The 26,126-nt window shown below is 40.0% G+C and overlaps 1 protein-coding gene across 1 annotated transcript in view; it reads right to left on the bottom strand.

Moving 5' to 3' along the window:
• Positions 1–3,974: 3,974 nt before the first annotated feature.
• Positions 3,975–26,126, bottom strand: part of CCDC172 (coiled-coil domain containing 172) — a 33,312-nt gene continuing 11,160 nt past the window's right edge. The window contains exons 3-8 of the mRNA XM_008144340.3: positions 25,290–25,406; positions 23,921–24,086; positions 16,350–16,451; positions 15,622–15,724; positions 5,070–5,157; positions 3,975–4,244 (exon numbers count right to left, since the gene is read on the bottom strand). Of these exons, the coding sequence (XP_008142562.2) occupies positions 4,209–4,244; positions 5,070–5,157; positions 15,622–15,724; positions 16,350–16,451; positions 23,921–24,086; positions 25,290–25,406 (612 nt within the window). The 3' untranslated portion in view covers positions 3,975–4,208. The remainder of the gene's footprint in view (positions 4,245–5,069; positions 5,158–15,621; positions 15,725–16,349; positions 16,452–23,920; positions 24,087–25,289; positions 25,407–26,126) is intronic.

Here is a 26,126-nt window from a genome sequence, read left to right as displayed (position 1 = left end):
CAACAGCTAAAGAGAGCATTTTACCATCAGTCACAGCTTTGTTATCCTTTCTCTTTTTCATCCAATCTAAGTAAGTGTGTTCTTACAACCAGCATTACCTTGCAAAACTTCCCCTCATGTGTAGAGAATGTGACCCTCAGTACAATGAACAACAAAAGAACGAAATCCAGGTTCTCCCTCCTAGAACTGGGAAGCTACCGCATTACTTCCTTCATATATTGATCAACGATATCTAAAGATGTCACTTTTGTCAAATGTCAGTAAAGTAAATAAAAAAATAAAGCTTCTTCACTGGGCTGATGATTTGATCATTACCAGGCCAAGCAAAAACCTTATTTAACTTGAAAATATGTCTAGGAAGCACAAATGCAACTAACTATGCATTCCTACCTCCAACATTTTCAAAGATAACTTCATCCTGCCCATTCTTTCTTAAAAAAATAAATAAATAATTCTGTTATCTTAAGATAAAAGGGCCACAAGCCTCCAAGACTTAATCCCTGCTTCAGGCGAATGGCCAAAAATATTTTTCATTTGTAGTTCACATCCTCAAAACAATTCCCTCGACAGAAAATGTTCTGAACTAGACTCCGAAAGGCAAATGCATTTGCTTCATTTACGTTCTTCAGGATGACAAAGGAGAGGAGTGGAGAACAAACATAAAAGTTGACCTAAAATACATCAGTTTCAAATATTAAAATACTTTTTAGCAAAATGAACACCTTCAGATTTCAAACTTCATACTAGAAATAAATATTTGAGTGACAGAACACCTTACCCTGTCCACCCAGGTTTAAAAATCATATCATAGAACTGGCCAGCGTAGCTTAGTGATTAGAGTGTCAGCCAGCAAACCGAAGGGTCATGGGTTCCATTCCAGTCAAGGGCTTGTACCTGGGTTACAGGTTCCCGCCCCAGTTGGCAACCCATTGATATGGTTCTCTCACATCAATGTCTGTCTGTCTGTCTGTCTGTCTGTCTGTCTGTCTGTCTCTCTCCTCTCCTTCCTCCTCCCTTTCACTCTCTCTAAAATCAATGGACAAAATATCCTCTAGTGAGGATACTTAACCCCTCCCCCCCAAATCCTATCGTATTTATTTCTGATCATGTCACTGAACTGCTACTGTTTTCTGGACTGCAGATAAATGACTTATTCATAATAATGTGGCACAGTTATGTATGATTGATTGACCTGAAGCAGAAAGGGACTTTGTCCTCAGTGTCAGCTTACAGCAGGGCCTGTCTGGTGCAGGCTGCCTGTCCATCTGCAGCCAGCCAGCTGAACAATCGACGGCCCCGCTGGTAAGAGACTCAACAGGGTTTTCATGGCATAATTTCCATTCTACAAGAAACTACCAATCCCAACTCACACTGTTTTAAAACGTCTCTAGATTCCAACTTATTACAATACAATGAGTTCGACCTTATTTTGGACTTTTAGGAATTTCAATTCATTTTTTAAAGTTTAAGGGGGGAAAAAAAAAACAAGCAGACAAAACACTCTCAATTTTGGTTTCTTTTTCAGGAGAACACACTACTACTGACAAAACAATGAATAGTACAGAAATCTTCCTGACTGTACATATCTTACAGCTTTTCTTTTTCTTTGCTGTTTCCTCCCATCTCAATAATTAGGCTGGGAAGAAAGAAAGGAATTTCCAGTCCACTGGTCATGCTCCACATCCTATAATTTTGTTGGTTTTCCCCTGGCCAAATAGCTCCATTAATCAGCAGGAACAATATGCAGCAAACTATCTATACGTCCTAACATTATCCCCAGCAGAGAACTGACAGTTAGAAAGTTGCTTCTGAAAAAGCCTGTTACCGTGAAGAACTATGGTGCTGCCAGGAACCTTGGAGCAGCATCAGGATTACTCTGGCGTAGTTTGAGCTTTGGTTTCAACTAAGAATAGAGAAAATTCAGTGAATGAGCATTTATTTAAGAACTAGAGGCCCGGTGCATGAATTCGTGCATGGGTGGAGTACCTCAGCCTAGCGGGCCATTGGAGCCAATTGGGCATCTCGCCCATTCTGGGGGGAGGGACCATGGGAGGTTGGCTGTGGGAGCGCACTGACCACCAGGGGGCAGCTCCTGTGTGCGTCATAGTAACTGGTTGATCTGTCGTAATGGTCGCTTAGACTTTTATATATATAGATTGCATTTCTGTAGAGCCAAAGACTACTTCCAGAATAATCAAGATCACTCTGAGACACATTCTGACCCAGATAATTTCTGTTATTTCCCTACTTAAAAGCTTTATGAATTACTAATTATCAAAAACTTAAAAATGGACCTACTGTTCTGCTGATATTTTATATTGACAGTGCAGTTTGGGTTCATACGCTGATTTCTATTAATTGCTGTATTTCCTTTGTTCAGTGAGCTTGTTCCATTGATTACATTGATTCTAACAGTCCATTATTTTGACTGGTATCACACATAGTGCTTTGTATTACTCTACCATGCAGTGATAAAATAATCATTTATTTGATTGTTTAAAAATTAGTTTAAATCTTAAATATGCAATTTTACATTTTAAAATAATGAAAATACTGAACCTCCCTTTTTTCTCAAATTCAATTCATATTCATCCTGATTCCATTACTGAATATCTAATTTAGACACTCTTTCTGACATACACACAAAAATACAGTTGATATTGTAAGAGTTTATTCTGCATATATGCCACTGTGTGTTTGTTAGTTATGCAAATAAGTGGCAGATTTTTAGTTCACAATAATATTTTAGTTATAAAACCAATAATAAACAAAAATTACTGTTAAGTGAAAAAGGCTTTATGTATAAGCTCAATCTACATGTTAATATACATATTTAATAATAAATATTCACAAGTCTTAGAACTTAGAATGTGGGTAAATAAATGGATTAAAATGAGACAGAACTGAAGTCAGAGCTAATCCCAATAAGTATTTCCCACTCTATATTTGCATATAAAGTGAACTGCAATTCCCTGGTACCTTTCATTTTTTTCTTCTTAAGCAAAAATAATTTATTATTAAATATTGAAAAAATCAAAATAGAAATCACTTCTGAAAATGAAAATTATGTAAACAGATGGCAATTGGGACACATCTCAAAGGAGACTTTTAGCTTTGCTAATTTTTAAAAAATAAGGGTGTAAATCAACATATACAAAAAAGCTACGCCAAAGTAAGACTTGCTGTGAAACTAGACCTAAGTACTCTACTTTAACATCAGCACATAGAAGACATTTGTAAACAACTCACATTTGATGTTTAACTAATTCAACTACAACCACAAAAGAAAACATGATTCTCATATTTGTGCTCAGTACTCTGAAATATACCCCACACAGGTTTTGTTCCATTCCCCCACCTATTGCAATCTAGGGCCTTATTGAACAGTTTCAAAACACTTTTTTTTGAAACTACTGAAAATATACCTTTCTTCCTAGTCAGCATTAACAGCAGAAATATACGTGATGTTAGAAATCTGGTGGCAATACCAAGTTTGATTCAAATGTAAGCACACCGTCTTTACTTGCAGTGTTTCAGGCCACCAGCGGAAATGGATCCTGAGGGCCGTAAGATTACGTACCCCCCCAAGTGGATGGCTTATTTCATTCCAACCCAAACTGGCATTAGGAACAACACTGGCAGGCCCCAAGTGCTGGGTAAGGGCTGCAAGCGCCCCGGACTTAACTCAGACACGTCTAGAGAAACGCGGAGAAAACTGGCGTTTGCAGATGGAAGACCTCAGAGGACCTCTGTCAAGTACATCGTGTGAGTGGAGAAAGATTGAAATGAAAGTGAGCACCCTGTAGGTGGAAATGACACTGACTAAATTGGGTCAATAATCCGAGTGCTTCTTTCTACGTGTGTTTGACTTGACCCAAGGCTTGCAGCAAAGAATAAATAACAGCAGAAAGTACAGATTAGCTTAGGGGTCGGGGGGGTCTCAGAAACCTGAGCACACACTATTACTCCTTTTTCTTCCTTTAGAAACAAAATCAAACCACATGAGAACCCTTCAAGTTCCAGCAAGTAATAAGACCAGAAATATGTATTGGTCTGAACCAATTCTAGACATCAACAACTTTGAACATTCTGAACCTCACATTTTCCACAAGAATCTACTGTAATGAGTATCATTCATTATCTATCACAAAAATTTGCTTCTAAGATGCTTTGATCAAATCTCGGGTAGCTCATCAATTCTCTACACGTTATTTATTTTCCTGAAGATCTTTCTGTGCCAATGTCTGAAAGGAAAAAATATTAATAGTTACTCATAAGGAAAGTGAAATTCTTAATAAAGGGATTATATACAATTTATGTAAATTTAACACCATAATGAGTCAGTGCATTTCTCAATTTTATTTTTACAAGTTTTAATATGAAATATAAATCCTAACATAACCTACCAGAGCATTTGTAAACAAAAAACGTTTACAGAAAGTAAACATGAAAACGAAATGTAACATATTAAAATAAATTTATACTTTAACATGCTTTAAAGCTAGCTATACAGGTGTCCAATTAAAATAGACCATGGCAAATATTGTGTTCATTTCATAAACAACCAAAGAAGAAGGTTAAAAGCAATTTGAAGTGCTCCAAAACAGTCTGAAAATAAATTTTCAATAATTGAATCCAAAGTTCTTGAGATCATAAAAATCTGTAATGAGAAAGTTTTAGGATCAAATGTAATAAAACTATAATTTATGCCTATCAAAAACAAAAAGCTTTTACCATCATGATAATTAAACCCCTTTAGTGCATGAGTCCTCTAATAACAGTTTCCATCAAGGGAATGTTGTGTGGTCAAGTTTGAATTCTTTTTTAACTGAGTTTGTAATTGTACACATTCTCTTTGAATATAACTTGCTGTATGTAGCACCTCGCTCTAGGAACTCAAAACTCTTCACAGATTTATATCCTGACCTCAGTTTTTTTGGTTATTGCTGCTTTGTTTTTGAGAACAGCAAAACACCAATTCAATGACATGTGTACCATTAAAACAATTCTTACCAGTAGTAACAAGTTACTACTGGTAATCAAAAGTTAAAGAATCAATGATGGCTTACCAACTCCAAAAATTCTATTTCTGTTTGGAGAGCTTCATAAACACTTTGCATGTCCTCTTCCTTATAAAGTTCTAATTCCTTTTTAAGTCTGTTTCAAATGAAAAATTCACCCTATTAGTTCAGCAATCTTCTATGATAATTTTTTTATTACATGAATGGTGGCAGGTCTGCAGCTCTATCATCAGAATTTCAACTTAACACTAAAGAATTTGGAAAGGAATTTTAATTCTCTGTAATTCTATAAGGACTACATAAAATTTTGTGAAAAACTCCAGTAAATAAAATAAGGTAGACTGGCCCTAGCCAGTTTGGCTCAGCGGATAGAGCATCAGCCTGCAGAATGAAAGGTCCTGGGCTCGATTCCAGGTCAGGGCACAGGCTCGACCCCCAGTGTGGACATTTTGGGGTAATGGTGCAGGAGGCAGCCAATCAATGATTCTCTCTCATCATAGATGTTTCTCTCTCTCCCTCTCTCTTCCTCTCTGAAATCAATATAAATATATATATATAATAAGGGAGACTGAATAATAAAAAATACTTAATAATTTAGGGTAATTAAGAGAGCAACATGGTTTGGTAGGGAATCTATAGTACTGCCTGATGGCCTCTATTTTAGTCCTGGCCACTACCAAGCCAAATGACCTAGGCTAAGTCATTTAGCCTCTCGGATCCTCACCTGAGAATTTTAAGTGCATTAAAAACATGACCTCTAAGATTTCTTCTTGCTCTAAAACTAAACATTAACTTGATTTTACATATATATCATAAAACTATATTTTAAGTGTGAAAAAGTAGTATCACTGTTTCTTTTCCCCAATTAAGCCTTTAACCCTTTGAATATTCTGAAATTACTTTTAAAAATTATTTTATGCATATATTTAATATGAAAAATAATGATAAAAGTCTTCCATTTTTAGCATTATGACTAACATTCTTTCCAAAAAACAAAAAAAAACATAAGCAAAAGCCATGAGCTGTGACTGGAGAGGTAGAGAGCCAGGGCCTGAGACTGTGCAGCTAGAAGGGAGAGGCTGCCCTGAGACCAGATACTAAGAGCATCATGCTCTCACAAACCTAACCAAGCTGGGCCAGCCACAAGGTGAGCCCTGTCCTTAAGGGGAGAGCGCCGGGGTCCTAGGCCAGTGGCACTCCCTCTAGACCAGCAGAAGCAAAGAAAACGTCTCTCTGAAGGAAAGTTTAAGATTATTTAGGCTCATAGGCCTCCTACAGAGTAAGATCAAACAATGAGTTTGCAATCAAAGATCACCAAGTACCCAAGAAGCAGGCCACTATAAGTAAACGTCACTAGAGACCATAAACAGATAGGAAGAACTACAAATCAATGAGAAAAAATAACACAATTGAAAACGGGCATACACACACACACACACACACACACACACACACACACACACACACATTTACCAGATTATTCACAAAAGAAGATATCCAATGGCTAACAGACTATGAAAAGGTGCTCAACTTCATGAAGAAAATACAAAAGAAAGGCACAATGTAATGCCACCACACACCCACCAGAATAGTTCAAATGAAAAACAGGAAATACCAAGTGTTGACGAAGACATGCATAAACTAGAATTCTCAGACACTGCTGGCGTAGGTTATCATTTTCCATTCTTTTACTTTTAACCTATCTATGTTTTTATTTTTAAAGTGAGTTTCTTGTAGAAACTGTATAGTGGTGCCATACTCTTTTATCTAACATGATGATCTCTTTGAGTTGGTGTATTTAGATCATTTACATTTAATATAATTATTTATTTGGCTGGATTAAAAATTTTGCTAATTGTTCTCTATTTGTTCCATCTGTTCTTTGTTCCTTTTTTCCTCTCTTTTTTCCTGTTTTGGATTGCTTGATTTTTTTATGATAGTATTTTATCTACTAATTGACTTGTTTGTATACATATTTAAAAATTTTTATAATGCCTATTTTGGATTTTATAATACGCATCTTCCATTTATTACTATCCACTCTCAAATAATATTATAGTCATACTTACAGTATAAAACCTTTACAACAGTATGTTTCCAATTACTCCTTCATATTTTTTCTCATTGTTATCACATAAATTTTTCTTTTACATTTACTATAAACATAAATCATATTGCTAGTATTTTTGACTTAGTAATTTATCTTTCTGAGCAATTAAAAATAAAAAAGGCTCTTATATTTACCTTCAGTTCAACAATTTCTGATGCTTTTATTTCTTGGTATAGTTCTGAGTTTCTATCTGGTATCATATTCTTTCTTCCTGAAAAACTTATTATAGCTTTTTTTTTTTTTGTAATGTAGTCTGTTTTCAAAGAAGTCTATACACTCATATTTGTTAAAAAATATCATACTTTGCCTTCATATGTAAAATATATTTTCATTGAGAATTCTGAGTTGACAACTCTCACTTGATAGTCATTCGTTTGTCTCTGGTTCTACATGATTTCTGATGAGAAGTCTACTGTAACTCCTATCTTCATTTCTTGTATGTAATGTCTTTATGTCTTCTCTTTTTCTGCCTTCCTTCATGATTTCCTCTCTATCTGTGTTTTTCAGAGGTTTGAATATAATGTGTAAAGATATTTGCTTTTCTAAAATGCTGCTTGGAATCCTCTGAGCTTCTTGTGTCTGCTTTAAAGTATTTCATTATTTTTATAATACATTCTGCCACGGTCTCTTAACATTATGGATGTTAGAACAGTATGGTTGAATCTCAAACACATTACACTAAATAAAAGAAGTGAAGCAAGAGGCTATATTGTGCTAAATAAAAGAAGTCAGACCAGGCTACATACCAAATTATTCAATTTATATGACATATTGGAAAAGTCAAAAGTAGGAAAAGAAAATAGATCAAAGACTGGGAGTGGACTATGGCCCTTGATTATAAATGGGCAAGTGGGGACATTTTGGGGTAATGGAAGTATACTGTTTTCATTGTGATGGTGGTTGCATAATTAAGTGTGTATATCAAAATTAACAGAATTGCATATTTAAAAGGGTGAATTTTATTGTATGTAAGTTATACTTCAATAAGCCTGTTTTTAAAAAATGACAATGACAGGAATCCACATTCCTATAAAATAATGGCAACCACCTAAATAAAAACAATCTCAATTACAATGCCAAATAATGCCACCTATAAGCCATACTTACAAGCTAATTAAGAAACAGGTGGTATTACAAACTTGAAATTACACTTAAGTACAGAAATAAATATGTTAATCCCGCAGAACCAAATCTGAAGTCTACACCAATGCAGAGACTGAAGCACAACTAGGGGAAGAGGAAAAATGAAAGGGAGCGCATGGGGGTGATATAAGACAGGTTAAATGACCCTCGAAAAGAGCAAGTCCTACCCTGCGTGGGAAACACTGACAGCAGGCCTGAGGCCTCATGGTTGAGAATACTGGCTTTTGTCAGATTGAAGGAAATGGGGTTTTGTTGTTGTTGTTTTTGTTTTCAATATATTTCTATTGATTTCAGAGAGAAAGGGAGAGGGGAGAGAGAGAGAGAAATATCAATGATGAGAGAGAATCATGGATTGGCTGCTTCCTGCACACCCCACACTGGGGATCGAGCCCGCAACCTAGGCATGTGTCCTGACCAGTAATCAAACCCATGACCTCTTGGTCCATAGGTCCACGCTCAACCACTGAGCAACACCGGCTGGGCTGTTGTCAGACTTTTTTATATTTCCTTGGGCTTGGGAAAGAGTGGGCTTTCTTTCAAACTATCCAACCTCTTTCCCAGCTTTTCCCAGGCTTGTGTTTATGCCCTATCCATCCATTCTCTTTCCTGGCTTTTCTGAGGCTTGTGCCCCTCCCTGTCCGATCTTTTTCCCACTGTGCCCTCCCACTTTCCTACTGCATAAGCACTCAGTAAAAGGAAATAGCCCTCACCATTTTCTCCCTTCCATATTAATCCCTCAGAACTTGCTGGTCACACACACCACCACCATCTACCTCGCCCCCCTCAACCCGGCCCCCACCCTCATGGCTGTGGCTGTAAAGCTATCTTTCCTGCCTAGTTGACGAGGCGGGATGTTTTGCTCCACTTGGCTGAAAGATGCGGGTTACTCCCCAGGATGACTGTTCCCTCCCTTCCCTCCTCTTTGGTTAATTATCTAACTGCCCGCTCTAACACTGCAACTGCCTACTCTAACCCTGCTATGCAATGTACTTCAGACTCCACTTCAATATATTTACCTTTTCAAATAAAATGGTAGGGCTCTTCTTCCCACCCTATCACCTACACTTGCCCTTCCCCTTTCAGTTCACATGGACTATAGGTCCTGTAAGATCTTTCCGTCCATCAGAACTGGGTGGTGACGATGTTCGCTTTTAGTTAGTTAACAATAAGAATGAGAGACTACTGAAATTAAGGAGGGCGTTTAGAGCAAATTATAGGAAGTATTTCACTATTCAGCATATAATCAAGCTGTAGAATTTAGAACGGCACTTAAAGATTGCTGTTGCTAGCTTTAAAAGAGGCTGATGATAATGGGCTGAATATTAATGCGGTTGCAGCAAGCCAACACTATATAATGGTAAGCAGTGCACAGACAACTGCCTATCGGAGTCAAGACGGACTTCCTCACCTCTGCACTATAACTAAGGGCGGTCTGCACTGGTTACTGTCACCTTTCTTGGAATCATCAATTAATGACGAGGATGGCCAACAAAGCTAGCTAGTTCAGCAAAACTCATGTTCCTTGTATTTTCATCATTTCCTGCAGCCTTCCAATTTTTTTCAGTGCCGTATAAAATTTGTTTCTAAGTGTCATAGAACAGACTTAACTGAAAGAACATTCCATTCAGTCACAGAGCTGTACAAAAGTACTATTTAATTAGAAAAAAGGAAAAAGTTCATCCGAAGTCTTAGTGCACCGACGCAAATGCTATTAAGGTTTAAGTGTATTCCATCACAGTCTTTTCTTTCCATCTAATAGTGATTATGCAGTATTGTCTCCTAGTGTTTTCTTTGCTTAAAGCGTATCATATACATTTCCTCCAGTTAATTAAGCATGCCAATTAATACCATTTAAGATACATGTGTAACAGGTCTAGGTGGCTTACACCACAGTTGATCAGTCATGGTACAGCATTGAAATTGTCACTTTTCTTTTCCTGCCATAAGTAACATTTCTGTGAACATTTCCGTGCATACAGTTCCCTCTGTAGTTAGAATTATTGTCCTTAGGAGAGAGCTCATCAGTGGAATTATTGGGTCAAATGGAATAAACATTTTAAAAATGCCTATAATTTATATTCCAAATTACATTCCAAATATATGCAATTTTATACTGCCACACAATGTATAAATTAGCTCTGTACCACACTCATGCTAATTTCAATTATGGTCATTTAAGAATGTCTTTAAAAATTTGATAGAAAAATTATATTCAATGGTTTTCATTCGCATTTAATTGATAAGCAGTTTAACAGAATTATCTTATCTTATTCATCTTGGTATTTCCAGTAACTTGCACAGTGCATGATACAAAGTGGGCATTTAATACATGTCTGTTGAATAAATACATTAATAAAGAAATATTGATTTTAGTGTTTTCTTATTGATTTTATCAGTTGATTATTTGATAAACGGTTATCCCTTGTTAGTAATAATTACCATGAATTTCTCCCAGTTTATCACTCCAAATTGATGACTTTTTTAACACATGGGATTTTAAATCTTATATGTTAAGTCTGTTAATCTTATCCTTTTTGGTTTTCTTAATTACATCAGAGGTTTAATAAGTAGTCCTTTCTACTTTTCGCTAGTTTTCCTATGAACTGATGGGTTTCTTCTATATTAATTCATATAAAAATTATTTTAGTGACATTTAAACACAATTTTAAAAAATATATAGGGCATCCTCTTTCATGTACAATTTATTTCTGAAAGTAGGTTTGAAAGTTGAATGTGTCAAAGCAGAACTTCAATTTCCTAATTATGCCTTCCCTCCGTCCAGGCCACCAGCAGACAGGTAGCAACCTTCACAGGTGTGCAAGGCAGCACCAGAGAGATCGGCCATCATCTCCGTTCCCCTAAATCCTGGGTTGGTTGGATTAGGCAACTCCTTTTACCACATATTTTCTATCACCTCCCCCACTCTCGTATCAAAGGGGTTGATTATAAAGGTAGACATATGAAAATTTAAAAACATCTTATTATGACATCAAAGATACCAATGAATTTGGAAATGGTATTATATATGGCTCATACAATAAATAAAATTATTTCAAAATTTAGGGATATTTACAACCTGGCACATTTAGATCAGAATATAAATTCTAAAATAATCAATTGATTCTACTGTCAAAATGTCTCTTGTATATAACTTTAATGCCTCTATAGTGTGTGGCAAGAATTCACAAAACAGGGGATCTCTATTAGCTTGAAAGCTATATAATCACTGCTGTAGAGACACTTCCGTTAGTGAATAAATAATGAAGCTTTACCAGAAAAGATGCAGTCCGCAGAAATACTGAACAAAATACATAGCTAAGAATAATCCTGCAATTAAATGGGAATTTTCATACTTTATAAAAGTTTAAAAAAGAGATGATATGGGTTAGAATCAGACATGTAATTATTTTTGGCCAATATTTTCCAGAAACTTTAAAACTGAGATCCTGTTACACTTGTCCACTTTGAGTTCATTCTTGATGGCAGGGAGAACTGCAAAGTAAATGTGCACTATTTTCTCAAAGTAGCCCGGATTACCCTTTCTGCTACTCTGCTCAGTGATGCTTGTTCTAAATAATGTTACAGAAACACTCCCCTACATGTTTAAGGATACATGAATTAAAATGTTTCTCATTATGGATATTTAGAAACTCTTGGAGATCCATCGAAGGGAGAAAAGTAACATAAATATGGCATCTCTCTACATTGGCATTAGACAATGAAGTTGATCATACAAACTAACATGGGATAGGGCTAAGTAATAAGGCAATTTTGAGGATAGAATCAATTAATTGTTTTAAAATTTATATTCGATGTAAATGGGCCTAGTTGTAAATATCCCTAAACTTTGAAATAATTTTGCTTATTCTAAGAGCCACATATAATATCAATCACTTTCCAAATTTATTGGTATCTTTGATATCATAACAGAATTTTTTTTGCACAGTTTTCATTGCAAATATGCTCTTCACAAAAACATTCTGTCTTCAAATGTACAGAAGAAAATATCCCAGGCTGATGACTTTGCAGTTTCATTTCCGTAACAAACTTCCTGTGGCATTGAACAATCACAAATACTGGTTATTAAAAATGTAAAACCATTCTAGAACGAAGTTTTGAGGGTAAGGAAATGCCTGAAATGTTTCAAGTTGTCCAGGATATTTACTACTTGAAGTAAACAAAAAGTCATGATCTAGAACTGTATTTTAGTGACTGGTGTTGGATAATAATAAAAATAATAGGTGTTGGGAGTCCACTCTGTCAGATTCTTCTTTCCTGCTTCCCTAAGGTCGCTAACCTTCCAGAGCTGGGATTCGAAGGTTTGTACTCTTAACCTCTATGCTCACTTGCTCTCGAGGCCCTGAGCGCTACCATTCCTGTGCTGCCTGGACCACAGGAAAGAACCAGCTGGGTCGCAGTTTGACAAGCCTTTGGGAAGCTTCTTAGGAAGCCTCGGGCTAGAGTGCCGAGCAGAGCAATATTCTACAAATTAGCTGCCTTCACGCCTGTTCATTAACGAGCCCACACATTCCCATGTAGAATCTTTTAAACAAACAGACATTTTGGTATTTATGAAAACGGAAAGAGCCCTGGCCGGTTTGGCTCAGTGGGTAGAGCGTCGGCCTACGAACTGAAAGGTCCCAGGTTCAATTCCGGTCAAGGGCACATGCCCGGGTTGTGGGCTCGATCCCCAGTGGGGGACTTGCAGGAGGCAGCCGACCCACCATGATTCTCTCTCATCATGGATGTTTCTTATCTCTCTCTCCCTCTTCCTTCCTCTCTGAAATCAATCAATAAAAAAATATTTTAAAAAACCTCAAATATATTTGTTAAAAAACAAACAAAAAGATTATCTACAGCAGAGACCATAAAACCACCATGAGGGTAAGTACTGTTCTCTACTTTAATGGACAGCATCAAGATAGAGTTTAACAGCCCTAACTGGTTTGGCTCAGTGGATGGAGCGTCGGCCTGCGGACTGAGGGGTCCCGGGTTCGATTCTGGTCAAGGGCATGTACCTTGGTTGCGGGCACATCCCCAGTGGGAGGTGTGCAGGAGGCAGCTGATCGATGTTTCTCTCTCATCAATGTTTCTAGCTCTCTATCCCTCTCCCTCTCTGTAAAAAAAAATCAATAAAATATATATATTTTTTAAAAAGAGTTTAACAAATGACCTAAACATGGCAAATTAACTTAACACATAATAATTATAAAAGTATTCAGTAATATAGATAGAATAAAATATGTATCAAAATTTTCTAATTGCCCAGCCAGTGTGGCTCAGTGGTTGAGTGTTGACCCATGTACCAGGAGGTAATCAGTTCGATTCCTAGTCAGGGTAGTACATGCCAGGGTTGTAGGCTGACCCCAGTAGGGGGTGTGCAGGAGGCAGCCAATCGATATTTCTCTCTCATCGATATTTCTGTCATTCCTCTCCCTTCCTCTCCCTCTAAAATCAATAAAAACATATTTTTTAAAAAAATTTAATTACTAAAAGTAGAAACAATAAGCTCGTTGAAATGAATACTAATTTTTTATAATTGCTTTCTTACCAAAGTTCAATAAAAGTATAATTATAATAACCTTAAAATAAAGCTAGCTGTTCACTGTGGATGGTTTTCCTCATATCCTTGTGTGCAGGGGACATTTGGCAATAACGTCTGGAGACACTTTTAGGCATCACAGCTGGGGCGATGGGTGCTATTGGCATCTAGTGGGTAGAGTTCAGGGATGCTGCTAAACATCTGACACTACGTAGGACAGTTCCCCACCACAAAGAACAACCTGGCCCCAGATGTCAGCATTGCCAAGTTTGAGAAATCCTCCTGTAAAAATAACAGCCATACCAGTTAGTAGCTAAACCTGAAAATTTAAGAAAAATACTATTACAAAATTCAGTGTACATTTGAACAAAAAGATGAAAAAGACTATTCTCTTCTAAAATGTAGGGAGAAAACCAACTGAACTTTAATGAGGGCCTTCATGATAAACTTGCATAAATGCCAATCATTGCTTGCCATCATTAGCGTCTTGTTATGCCCTAATTTATAGGACTGAAGGCCTAAAAATTTTACACTCAGTACTTTGACTCTGCTCTCCACACTCAAAATAACTTTTACAGCCTATACCAGCAGGGAAACTAAGATACGCACATCAAAGAGTTTAAAGTAGGAATTGATAAATATTGGCATTTCATGTAATAACTCCGAAGAACGGCCTAGGTATATGGACCAATGCTCCTTTCTTCCCAAAGTCCCTCTTTGGGTAGTCAGTGAGGGAAAGCATGCTCTAACAGACTCTGTGTGGTTAAGTTTAACCCAGGGCACAGTTTTATGATGAGTGATAAACCCACCGAACTGGAGGTCCTATCAGAAGCCCTTACACTACTAGCTATGATACCAGTGGGCATTACCATTTTTAAAAGTGTAAAAAAATCAATGAGCAGATTGTCATTACAGAAACTCATTCTGCATCACACCTATCATTCAGGAGATTGATATTTCATGCTTACAAAACTTAACATAAAATTAAATTGCAAATATTTTCTCATAATCTACTAAAATTATGGCCTAAGGCGATACACTACTAATATGAAGCATTTGTTCAGCTCCAGTGGACATATTTCCTATATGATTTATGTGAAAGAGGGCTTCATTTGCTTCTTCAGAGATTCAGTAATGAGGTTTCTTTGGTTATTCTAAGCCTGGTTGAGTCTAGAAAGTAGAGAAACTTCTCTAAATTAAACCAGCAAATATAACACTGAATATTAATAAAGAATAGTCAAATTAATAAACTGAGTTTTCTTCTTCCTCCTTGTGTATATGACTATTTCATTTTAAACATCAGCCACTCTTTCATTATCCAAACACATAAAAAGCAACTGAATATTCCATACAGAAAATACAGCTTCATTCTTTAGGCACAAAACCAGAGTAACAAATTCCAAGCAAAATAGTAGATGGTGACTCCCCTCCCCACTGAAAACTAGGAAGATAAAAAATAATCCCAATCATTTCCAAAAGAAAAGTCAGGGATAAAAGAAAGGCGAGTTGTGGGACCAATCCTTTGTCTCAATCCATTAGGATGTGAATAACACTGAGCACAGGAGGTATAAGAAAAGATAAAATTGATTCCAGCATTATCAACCCACTGCATCATGAAACTTATATGTAGCACTTTCTAGCCAGTGATGTGCTTGCTTATTACCACGTTTCAGAATACACGGAGAAAAAATAATGTCTTTATCTAAAACTGTAAAAAATCTATGCAGTTAGCTTTGTGCTGAAATCTATCTGACAACTTGAAAAATTACCAGATTTTATACCAAAGTGTAATGGGCAATTCTTACCTTAAGCATTCAGCATCATTTTGAGGCTTTTCACTGATTTTTATTTTTTCTGCCTCTAGGCATTTGGTAGTACAAATGGCTTCATTCTTTTTCTCTTCAAAAACTAAACAATTAAGAAAATTCTTAGTCTTTTAAAAATTAAACATAAAGTTTATCTGTACTCATTCATAAGAACAATCCTAATTTTTGCTGCTTCATATAAAATGTATGTACTAATGATTTTTATTTTTCTACTTTAATATAGCAATTAACGGCACAAAAATGGTCTTAACAAAATCTGAGACATTAAAAGTATCTGCTAAACATCTTATATTACGAGGACAGTTCCCCACCACAAAGAACATCCTCGCCCCAAATGTCAGCTCTGCTAAGTCTGAGAAACCTCTGGTGGCTCAGTTGGTTGGACCCTTGTCCTATACACCAAAAGGCTGTGGGTTCTAGTCCCAGTCAGGGCGCATGCCTAGGTTGCAGAGCTGATCCCTGGTGATGTCTGTGGGAGGCAATTGATTAATATTTCTCTCTCACCTCAATGTTTCTCTCTCTCAAAAAAAATATTACAAAAATTAGATCTAACACTGATTAATTCAGTGTTTTACCTATTTCTTTCTGTATACCAATAATAGCACTATATCCCAATAGGTTGATACATTTTGAAAGAATAATATGACCCTAGATTTTGTATATGAATATACTCATTGGCAAAATAAATGAACGCATAGAGGTATGACCTTTAAGATTTCTCTGCAGAGTAAACAGTTCCTGCATTAATTCATTCTTTTGTTTTTGAAGTTCATTTAACTGGCCACTGTCATGTTCCATTGACTGCATTTCTAGAAACAAGTAAACAAAAAACATTATTTTAATTACTTGGACTTTGCCATAAATGTCAGCACTTCTTAACTTTTTCTGCTATAGTAAAAATTTAAGCAGCATATCGTCAATTTTAAGCCTGGACTGGCTTCCTTGGCCACCTATGAACGATTTCTAACAAACTGACCAGGATTCTTTTAAGTTCCAACTGGATACAAATGAATGTTAGTTGATGGTTAGACTACTAACAGAGAATTCAAAATAATGGACTATCACTAAGTAAAACAAACTTACCAATGAGACAAAAAAGAACAATCCATCCTTCATAGCTAAAGCTAATTTAGAGTGATTTTTTTTTTTATTTTTTTTTATTTATTTATTTATTTTAATTTCTTTATTGATTAAGGTGTCACATATTTGTCCTCATCCCCCCATTCCCATCCCACCCCTCTCCCCACGCATGCCCCAATCCCCTGTTGAACTTAACCGTTGGATAGGCTTATATGCATGCATACAGGTCCCCTGGTTGAACTCTCCCCCTCCCCCCACCCTCCCCCTACCCTCCCCTATCCTCCCTCTGAGGCCCGATAGTCCGATCGATGCCTCCTTGCTTCTGGTTCTGTTCTTGTTCCTCAGTCTATGTTGTTCATCATTTCCCCTAGATGAGCGAGATCATATGTCACTAGATATATACTAATAAGAACTGAATGTGAGACGAGCAATAATAGTTATGCTGACAGGCAAATGAATCAATCTGTAGCGAGCTTCCCCCTGGACCAACAGTTCTTTTGAGACCCAATTTCAATGTCCAGTAGTTCCTTATGTGTACATGTCAGCACTGACCCCTCAGCTCTGGATGGTGGACAAATGGTGGTAATGGAGGTCCGACTCCCTCTGGTTTGGTCTCGGCCGAACCCAGGGGCACGGCGTCACCCAGACTAAGGGGCACGTGGCCTCACCCCTACCCAAGGGGCGCGTGGTCTCACCCGGGCCTGGGACCCAGCCTCACCCGGATGGATCCAGGGGCGCACGGCCTCACCCAGACCCAGGATCTGGCTTCACCCGTACCCAGGGACGCTTGGCCTCTCCCAGACCCAGGGGCACGTGGCCTCACCCGGGCCTAGGTGCACGAGGCCTCATCCGGATCCAGGGACACATGGTCGCACCCGGACCCAGGGACACTTGGCCTCTCCCAGACCCAGGGCCACTTGGGCTCACCCGGGCCTAGGTGTACGAGGCCTCACCCGGATCCAGGGACACATGGTCTCACCCGGACCCAGGGACGCTTGGCCTCTCCCAGACCCAGGGCCACTTGGGCTCACCCGGGCCTAGGTGCATGAGGCCTCATCCGGATCCAGGGACACATGGTCGCACCCGGACCCAGGGACGCTTGGCCTCTCCCAGACCCAGGGCCACTTGGGCTCACCCGGGCCTAGGTGCACGCGGCCTCACCCGGATCCAGGGACACATGGTCTCACCCGGACCCAGGGATGCTTGGCCTCTCCCAGACCCAGGGCCACTTGGGCTCACCCGGGCCTAGGTGCACGAGGCCTCATCCGGATCCAGGGACACATGGTCTCACCCGGACCGAGGGACGCTTGGCCTCTCCCAGACCCAGGGCCACTTGGGCTCACCCGGGCCTAGGTGCACGAGGCCTCACCCGGATCCTGGGACACATGGTCTCACCCGGACCCAGGGACGCTTGGCCTCTCCCAGACCCAGGGCCACTTGGGCTCACCCGGGCCTAGGTGCACGAGGCCTCATCCGGATCCAGGGACGCATGGTCTCACCCGGACCCAGGGACGCTTGGCCTCTCCCAGACCCAGGGGCACGTGGTCTCACCCGGGCCTAGGTGCACGAGGCCTCACCCTGATCCAGGGACACATGGTCTCACCCGGACCCAGGGACGCTTGGCCTCTTCCAGACCCAGGGCCACTTGGGCTCACCCGGGCCTAGGTGCACGAGGCCTCACCCGGATCCAGGGACACATGGTCTCACCCGGACCCAGGGACGCTTGGCCTCTCCCAGACCCAGGGGCACGTGGCCTCACCCGGGCCTAGGTGCACGAGGCCTCATCCGGCTCCAGGGACACATGGTCGCACCCGGACCCAGGGATGCTTGGCCTCTCCCAGACCCAGGGCCACTTGGGCTCACCCGGGTCTAGGTGCACGCGGCCTCACCCGGATCCAGGGACACATGGTCTCACCCGGACCCAGGGACGCTTGGCCTCTCAGACCCCGGGGCACATGACCTCACCCATTCCTAGGTGCACGAGGTCTCACCCGGATCCAGGGACACATGGTCTCACCTGGACCCAGGGACGCCTGGCCTCCCCCAGACCCAGGGACACGTGGCCTCACCCGGGCCTAGGCGCACGAGGCCTCACCCGGATCCAGGGACACACGGTCTCACCCGGATCCAGGGACGCCTGGTCTCCCCCAGACCCAGGGGCACGTGGCCTCACCCGGGCCTAGGTGCACGAGGCCTCACCCGGATCCAGGGACACACGGTCTCACCCGGACCCAGGGACGCCTGGCCTCCCCCAGACCCAGGGGCACGCGGCCCCACCCGGGCCTAGGTGCACGAGGCCCCACCCGGATCCAGGGACACATGGTCTCGCCCGGACCTAGGGGTGCGTGGCCTCTCTCAGACCCAGGGGCACGTGGCCTCACCTGGACCTAGGTGCACGAAGCCACCCGGACCCAGGGGCGCGTTACCTCTCTCAGACCCCTGGTCGCGTGGTCTCACCCGGATCCCGGGGCTCACGGCCTCACCCGTACTCGGGACCCAGCCTTACCCGGATCCAGGGGCCCACGGCCTCACCCGGACCCAGGGTTCAGATTCGCCCGGACCCAGGGGCACATGGCCTCTCCCGAACCCGGAATCCAGCTTCACCTGGACCCAGGGGCGCGTGGCCTCACCCAAACCCAGGGGCGTGAGGCCTCACCTAGACCCAGAGGCGTGTGACCACATCTGAGCCCAGAGGCTCGCAGGCTCGCCTGGACTCGGGTCTCAGCGGGGTTTCGTCTTCTTGATCCCAATTCCTGTTGGTCAATTCCCTCTCAGCAATTCCTTCGGTCATTTTCTCAGAGCTCCAGGGCGGCTGCCGCAGAACTCGTTGGGCGGCGGGCTCGGCAAGGCTCCGGTGTGCCCGGTGCCCGGCGGTGGGCTGGTCCGGTGTCGCTGCGTCGGCCCTTGGGTCTGCAACGGTGGCCAGTCCCTGAGCGTGCGCACCTGGCCACTTCGGGGCATTGAGATTCTTGAAGGACTCGGAGGTCAGCAAGCACGGAGTCTCCCACCCCATGTCTCCCAGGGGCTCGTCTGTCCGTGCTCGGCAGCGAGTGGAGCCGTCCCCTCAGCCGGAGACCGCCGGGGGAACTGCGCCGAGCACGTTCCTGGCCACCATTGTGTCGCCTGAGCCATAGTTCTTAAAGTGTGGACTTTGGGTCACCGGCATCAGCATCATCCTGCGTACCCCTCTCTTTTATTCTAGTTGTAGAGCATCTGCTCAGCCAGCCCCCCGGTCTTTCTGGCTGGTGTCTGCTCTGCTCTCCCGTCGTAGTCTCAATATTGTTGTGGTAGGCAACGATCAGGCTGCCGCCCTATGTCTCCATCTTGGTCCTCCTTTGTACAGTTAAGTCTTGATTGTTGTTGGTGTCACTGGGAGGAATTGTCCTCCAGGCCAATTGGCCGTGAGGACCCTCTTTGTCCATATAGGAAGAGTTGCTGTGCAGGAGACATGTTTGTGGGCCGGGTCTTGATGCAGCAATGCCTTGGCGCTCACTGAGTCTGCCTCTAGAATGCCTCCCTTATGCAAGTGATTGAAATCTGGTGTCATCTCCCACCAACCACTAGATGCCCTCGTTTCTGGGTCTCCAATGCAGTGTGGGTCAGCCACTACCTGAGGCACTCAGTAGGAAAAAGCTTCTGCTCAGCTTGGCTGGGGCGGAGCTACAGGGTGGAGCCTACAACCTTGGCTTCCTGTCAGCCCCGCCCTATGAGGCTCCTGCGTCTGTGTCCCTCTGTATTCCTTGCAAACACCTCTGAGAGAAACGCGCCCTGGAGTTTCGCCCACTGCCAAACAGTCCAGTCCCTCCTCTAATGAATCTGGACTCCCAGATTCTCGCCTGGAACTGGGTTTCAGTGCAGTTGGAACTGGGTCTCAGCGCAGTCTGGCGTCCCTGTCTCCTCCCCAGCAGGGCCACCCAGTGGCGCAGGCAAAAGTCCGTCCTCTGCGCACCTTCCAGTGCGCGCGACTGGAGCCGCCGCTTCTCTGTGCCTCCGCCACCACAGCCCAAATTCATTCCCCCAGCGTGCGCCTGGCTTCCCAGGGTTTCGCCCGGAACTGGGGTTCAGTGCAGTCGGGAGCTTATGTCTCCTTCCCGCTAGGGCAGTTCAGTGGCGCAGGCAACAGTCCGTCCTTTGCGCCCCTTCCCGTGCGCGCCTCTGGAGCTCTGCCTTCCCCCGCTCCTCTGTGCCTGCGCCCCACAGCCCATATTCATTCCCCCAGCCTGCGCCTGCTTCCCAGGGTTTCGCCCGGAACTGGCGCTCAGTGCAGTCGGAGCTAGTGATTTTATATAGTATTCACCATATGGCTACAAGGTTCCACAATATTGCTAATATTGTTTCTTCTACCTGGAATGCCCTCCTCCCTTTATTCCCACAGCAAACTCTTCTATATTTAAATTTTTATCACAAAAGGGTATTGAACCTTGTCAAATGCTTTTTCTGTGTCTTTGATTACTGTTATATCTTTCACTTATCTCTTGATTATATCCATGTCTCCGAGTATACTTATAATATTTATAAGAGCAATTTTAAAGTCTTTCTTTGCTTACTGCATCCTCTCTGTCATTTATGTGCATGTTTCAATTGACCTAATTTCCTCCTCGCTATGAGTTACAATTTGCTACTGCTCCAAATGTCTAGTGATTTTTGATTGGGTACAAGACACTGTTTACTATATTGTTAAATGTTTGAATTTTGCTGTCTTCCCCTAAACCATGTTGATATTTGTTATTTGGTAGGTGTTTAAATAACTTATGGATCAGGTTCAAACCTTGTTTTTAAGATTTTTTTTAACAGTGGGTCTAGAATAACCTTAAACCTAAGGCTAATTTAATCCTACTAGGAAGGCAGGACTCCAGTTTAGTTAGATCTTACTATTCTGACAGCTTGGAACATGAATGACTGTTTTTCCTTATAGGAAAATACATTGCGGTATCACCAATGCCTATAACAGTGCCTGACACACAAAAAAGTACCAAAAAATAAATCATTACTGAATGTATATACTAGGCACATTTTAGAAATACATTGGTAAGTGAAACAGACATAATTCCTGTCCTTGTGAAAGTTTACGCCTTTGTAGGGGAGATAGTTATGAACCAACTAAGTATGTAAGTAATTACAATGCTCTGAAAAAAAAAATAGTATAGAGACCATGAGAGAACAGAATCAGAGGAACTGACCTAATAGGGGATGGAGGGGGTCTGTATCAGAGATGATTTCCTCTGGCCGTAACATTTGAGCTGAGGTCAGAAGAATGACTGAATTAAGTAGATAAAGAGTAAGAAGAGTATTCCAATAAAGCATATTCAAAGGTCCTGAGGCAGGAGGAAGCGTAGCACAACCTAGGACACAACAGAGGTCAGTGTGCCTTCAGCACACAAAGCAAAGGCCACCGGGTGAGGCTGGAGAGAGGCAGGAGGTTGTGCAGGGATGGCAAAACAAGTTGAGGTCCTTGGTTTGGTATGTTTACCATGATATTTTTAAACAGAATATAAATAAATTAAGAGGTTCATTATAAGAGGCCAGTAGTAATATAATAATTTCTTTTAAAAAATATATGGGTGTTAATGTTTTGGCACTCTCAAGGAGTGAGAACAGAATCTAACTCTGGGATTAAAAAGTAAGTCAAGGAAGATGGCTGGCAGTGGAAAAACACTGAGAAATGGAAAGTAATAAAACAGCTATGGAGTTTGAAGATGAAGATTATTCAAAACCCAGAAAACTGGATGACTAACCACAGTTACGGGCTGAAAGCTCCATGGAAAAGGTCAGAGGGGGAAGCCAAGGGAAGAAGAAGAGACAGGAGAAAAATCAAGTGTCAGGATATAACAGATGTGGTGGTACGGATTAGAGGAGGGGAAGGAAGAGCAAGCCCTGACGGGAAGGAAGACAAATGGAAACTAAAACTGCTCTGGGAAGAAACTGGCTCTCCTATCTGCTTAAAATGTGAACAACACAAAGGAGAGAAAAAAGCATCAGAGACATTTCACCAGTGAGTTGTTTCAAACCTTGAAGGCACGGATCATTTTAGTATTTATATTTTTCCAGCTAGAGAAAAAAGGAAGCATTTTATATTCTTTCAGTTGACTCAACATAACACTCACACAAAGATTAATCTCACTTATAAGAATTGGTGCAAAAACCTTAAAAAAATATTATCAAACAGAATTCAGAAGTACATTCGATGACTAAGAGACCACAACTACGTAAGGTTAATAATAGGATATATATTAATAAAATTCACATATTAATAGATTAAAGTGGGAAAAGCTTATTTGATTGCATCAAAAGGAGTATGGTGGAGAAGGAGGGAGGGAAGGAAGATGGGAGAGAGGGCGAAGAAGAATCCTCACAACAGCCTTGTTAAGGTCATTACTATAATCCCCTATCCATAAAGAGAGGAAACTGAGACAAAGAAAAGTCAAACATCTTGCCCAAGATCAAGATCAATTAAGTGGTGAAATTATGATTTAAATTCAATCAGCATAACTTTAGCATTTATAATCTTCAGGATGGTGGTTCTTATATGGCATATGCCTAGTAAATATTACCTATAATAATAAAAATGGTCATATGCAAAGCACAACAATAAGACATTCATAACAATAGCTCTAAGTCAATAAAAATGTTAAATGTGTTTACTATTCTTCATTGACTAAATGCATCCAACAGTACATTTTAGAACAACTTCCATGAAAAACTCATTTTCCATTTAATATCATTTGTACTTTCATTCTCTACTTCCTCAACCGCCACTCTATGATACTGTTCATGACATCTTCTGATTGTCAAATTAATTTCGTATTTTGATTCACACTCATTTGTAAACAACTTTTTTTTTTTTTTTGCTTTCATTTCCAAAATATTACTGTCTACTGGTTCTCCTCTTTAACTACTCTAATTCTTTCTCTATTCCTTTCCTTAAATTCTCTGCTTTCCTAGTTTCTAGCTTTGGTCTTTGCTTCTCCTCTAGGCCCTCTGCATGTTTGCTCTGCATGATGTCACCAAGTCCTCTGGATTCAGTCCCAAACCTAATACTCTGGCTCTGCTCTCTCTTATCAGCCTCACAACCAAATTTCCACCTGCCTTCTGGGCGTCTCCACCTGTTTATGCCATAGACATCTCCACCTAAAAATATCTGAAGCCAAGCTCAATTTCATTAATGCTAGATAAATGAGGTAATATTATATAGTCATACCCTTTTTCAAAATGTTTGCCTGGTTTTCTAAGTCAGATATTTCAATCTTGACATTTTCTTTCATCAAAAGCTCTCTTTTCTTTGTTATTTCATATTCATTATTGAAGTCCGTAATTTCCTTAATAAATTTTTCCTCCTCCTCTATCACTTTTTTCTTAGTAGCCTCCTGAGAAGCAGAAACAAAAGATCAAATACAAGAATTAATTGCAAAAATATTTTTATTTTGTGATTTAAAATGCAATCATTTGAAGTTATTAACAACAAAATATAACATTATACTTCTCGGTATTGTCACAAAAGCGCTTTACTTCTCTGGTGATATTAATAAAAAGCTAAAGCTATTATGTAATAACAGCCAACTATTTTCACATGAAAGATTTAATCGTAATGTTTTGGGAAAATTATTGATGTAGAAACTCTACCACTCATCATTATATATGTGTTTGTTTCTATATTAAAGTTATAATCATATATTCCATTTTGTCACTGCACTATAAATTTGGTAGTAAAATAATTAAATGACCAAACTTGAAAATAAAAATCTATATGCAAAGAAATTACTGCCTTATAAAAAAACAGAGAAACAAATGAGGAAATCCAAGGAAAACTTTTAAAATGTATACAATGAAAGCAAAATTATATATTCATTTCTAATTCAGCTCTAAATAATAGTTTACATTTTTATGAATTATCAACATGTAGTAGAAATAAGAATTTCCAAAAACTTTGGGCAATGCTAGAACCTAAACTTTTGATACAGCTAGAAGCCAAACATTACTACATTTTTCTATTTTTTTTCTAGGAAATGTCAACTGATTATGAGCTACATTTGGAAACTGGCCATGCCATTCATAAACCACCGGTCGTTAATTCTGTTGACTTTAGATATATATTTTTAATATTTTATAATGTATTTTCTTTGAAATGTCAATTAATTACAAGTTATGTTCCTTAACTGCCCCTGCCATGTAAAACTGCTGTGTCTGTTGGCTCTGACTTACGATAAAAAGATAAACAAAATCCATCTTTTCACCCACATCCATAAATATGCCTACAGTGCAAACGTCTCTGCTTTTCAGAAGCCTTAAAACCAATGTTTAGAAGCCTGAGCAATTCAAATCAGTTTCACTGTTTATTTCATGCTATTATAATTATAAATAATTTGCATACTGTATCCTTGCCAATAAATACTCTTTCAACCTATATTACTCTACCAACTGTTTTTAAATAGCACTTAATTCTTTTCTGAATCTGACAGGACTATCTGCCAACGTGCATGTGGGTAATTTTCTAAAAGTACACCTAAGTGTATTCAAATACTTTAGACACAGTTAGTGAAATAGATTTCTCTAAATGGCTGGAGACTTACAAAGGTTTGGAGAAGCATACTCCTGTGGTTTATAATTTCACTGCACTGTCTTTCTAAGGCATTTTCATGAGTTTTCAAAAGCTGTAAGAGGGAGGATTTTTCACAAAACTGCTGAACCTTAAAGAAAAATAAAAAATCAGAAATCCAAATGAACCAATTATACATTTTAGGGTACCTTAGTTAATAGAACAACTCTGTATAGTATAAAACATGTTCTGTACTATCTTCAAATACAAATTATAATTCACATTAAACACCTTACTTAATATGCACTATCTTATAATATTTTATAAGTGCTTTATAATCTCTTCCCCCAATAAAACTGTAGGCTCCTCAAGGGCAGATCATGTTTTCTTTTTCCTTCCCAATATCTAGCGCATTTCTTCACTTAGGCACTAAAGGTTTTTGACTACACACATGGAAATCTGCTTCAAGACAGCCTTAAAAAGAGAACAAGTTTCTGTTCTCATCACTCATAAGGAAGATATGGATGAATAAATCATAGATATGATATGACTAATAAAATAATGAGATAAAAGCTACAAACCATAAGCAAAAACTGAATCCCATGATGATAGTTATATATTAAATAAAACATAAATTTGCTAAAATCCTCAAGTGGGTATTGAGAACTTATTTTTTATTTTAGTACCTCAACTGATTCCAACTAGCAAGAGATATAGTAAACATTAATATTAGACATGTAACTGTTATTTTATCTGGGCCATAAAAAAAATAGCATCTCTTGAGGCCATGTATGTTGAAATAAAAGTCAGAAGGCTGTGATATATAAAAGCTAAAAACGATGCTGGGCTGGAAATGCCCTTTCCACTATGT

Source organism: Eptesicus fuscus, chromosome 17 (genome assembly GCF_027574615.1).
Source record: "Eptesicus fuscus isolate TK198812 chromosome 17, DD_ASM_mEF_20220401, whole genome shotgun sequence".
Taxonomy (NCBI): domain Eukaryota; kingdom Metazoa; phylum Chordata; class Mammalia; order Chiroptera; family Vespertilionidae; genus Eptesicus; species Eptesicus fuscus.
The sequence above is the reverse complement of the archived record's forward strand: the minus strand, read 5'-3'. Positions and strand labels throughout refer to the sequence as shown.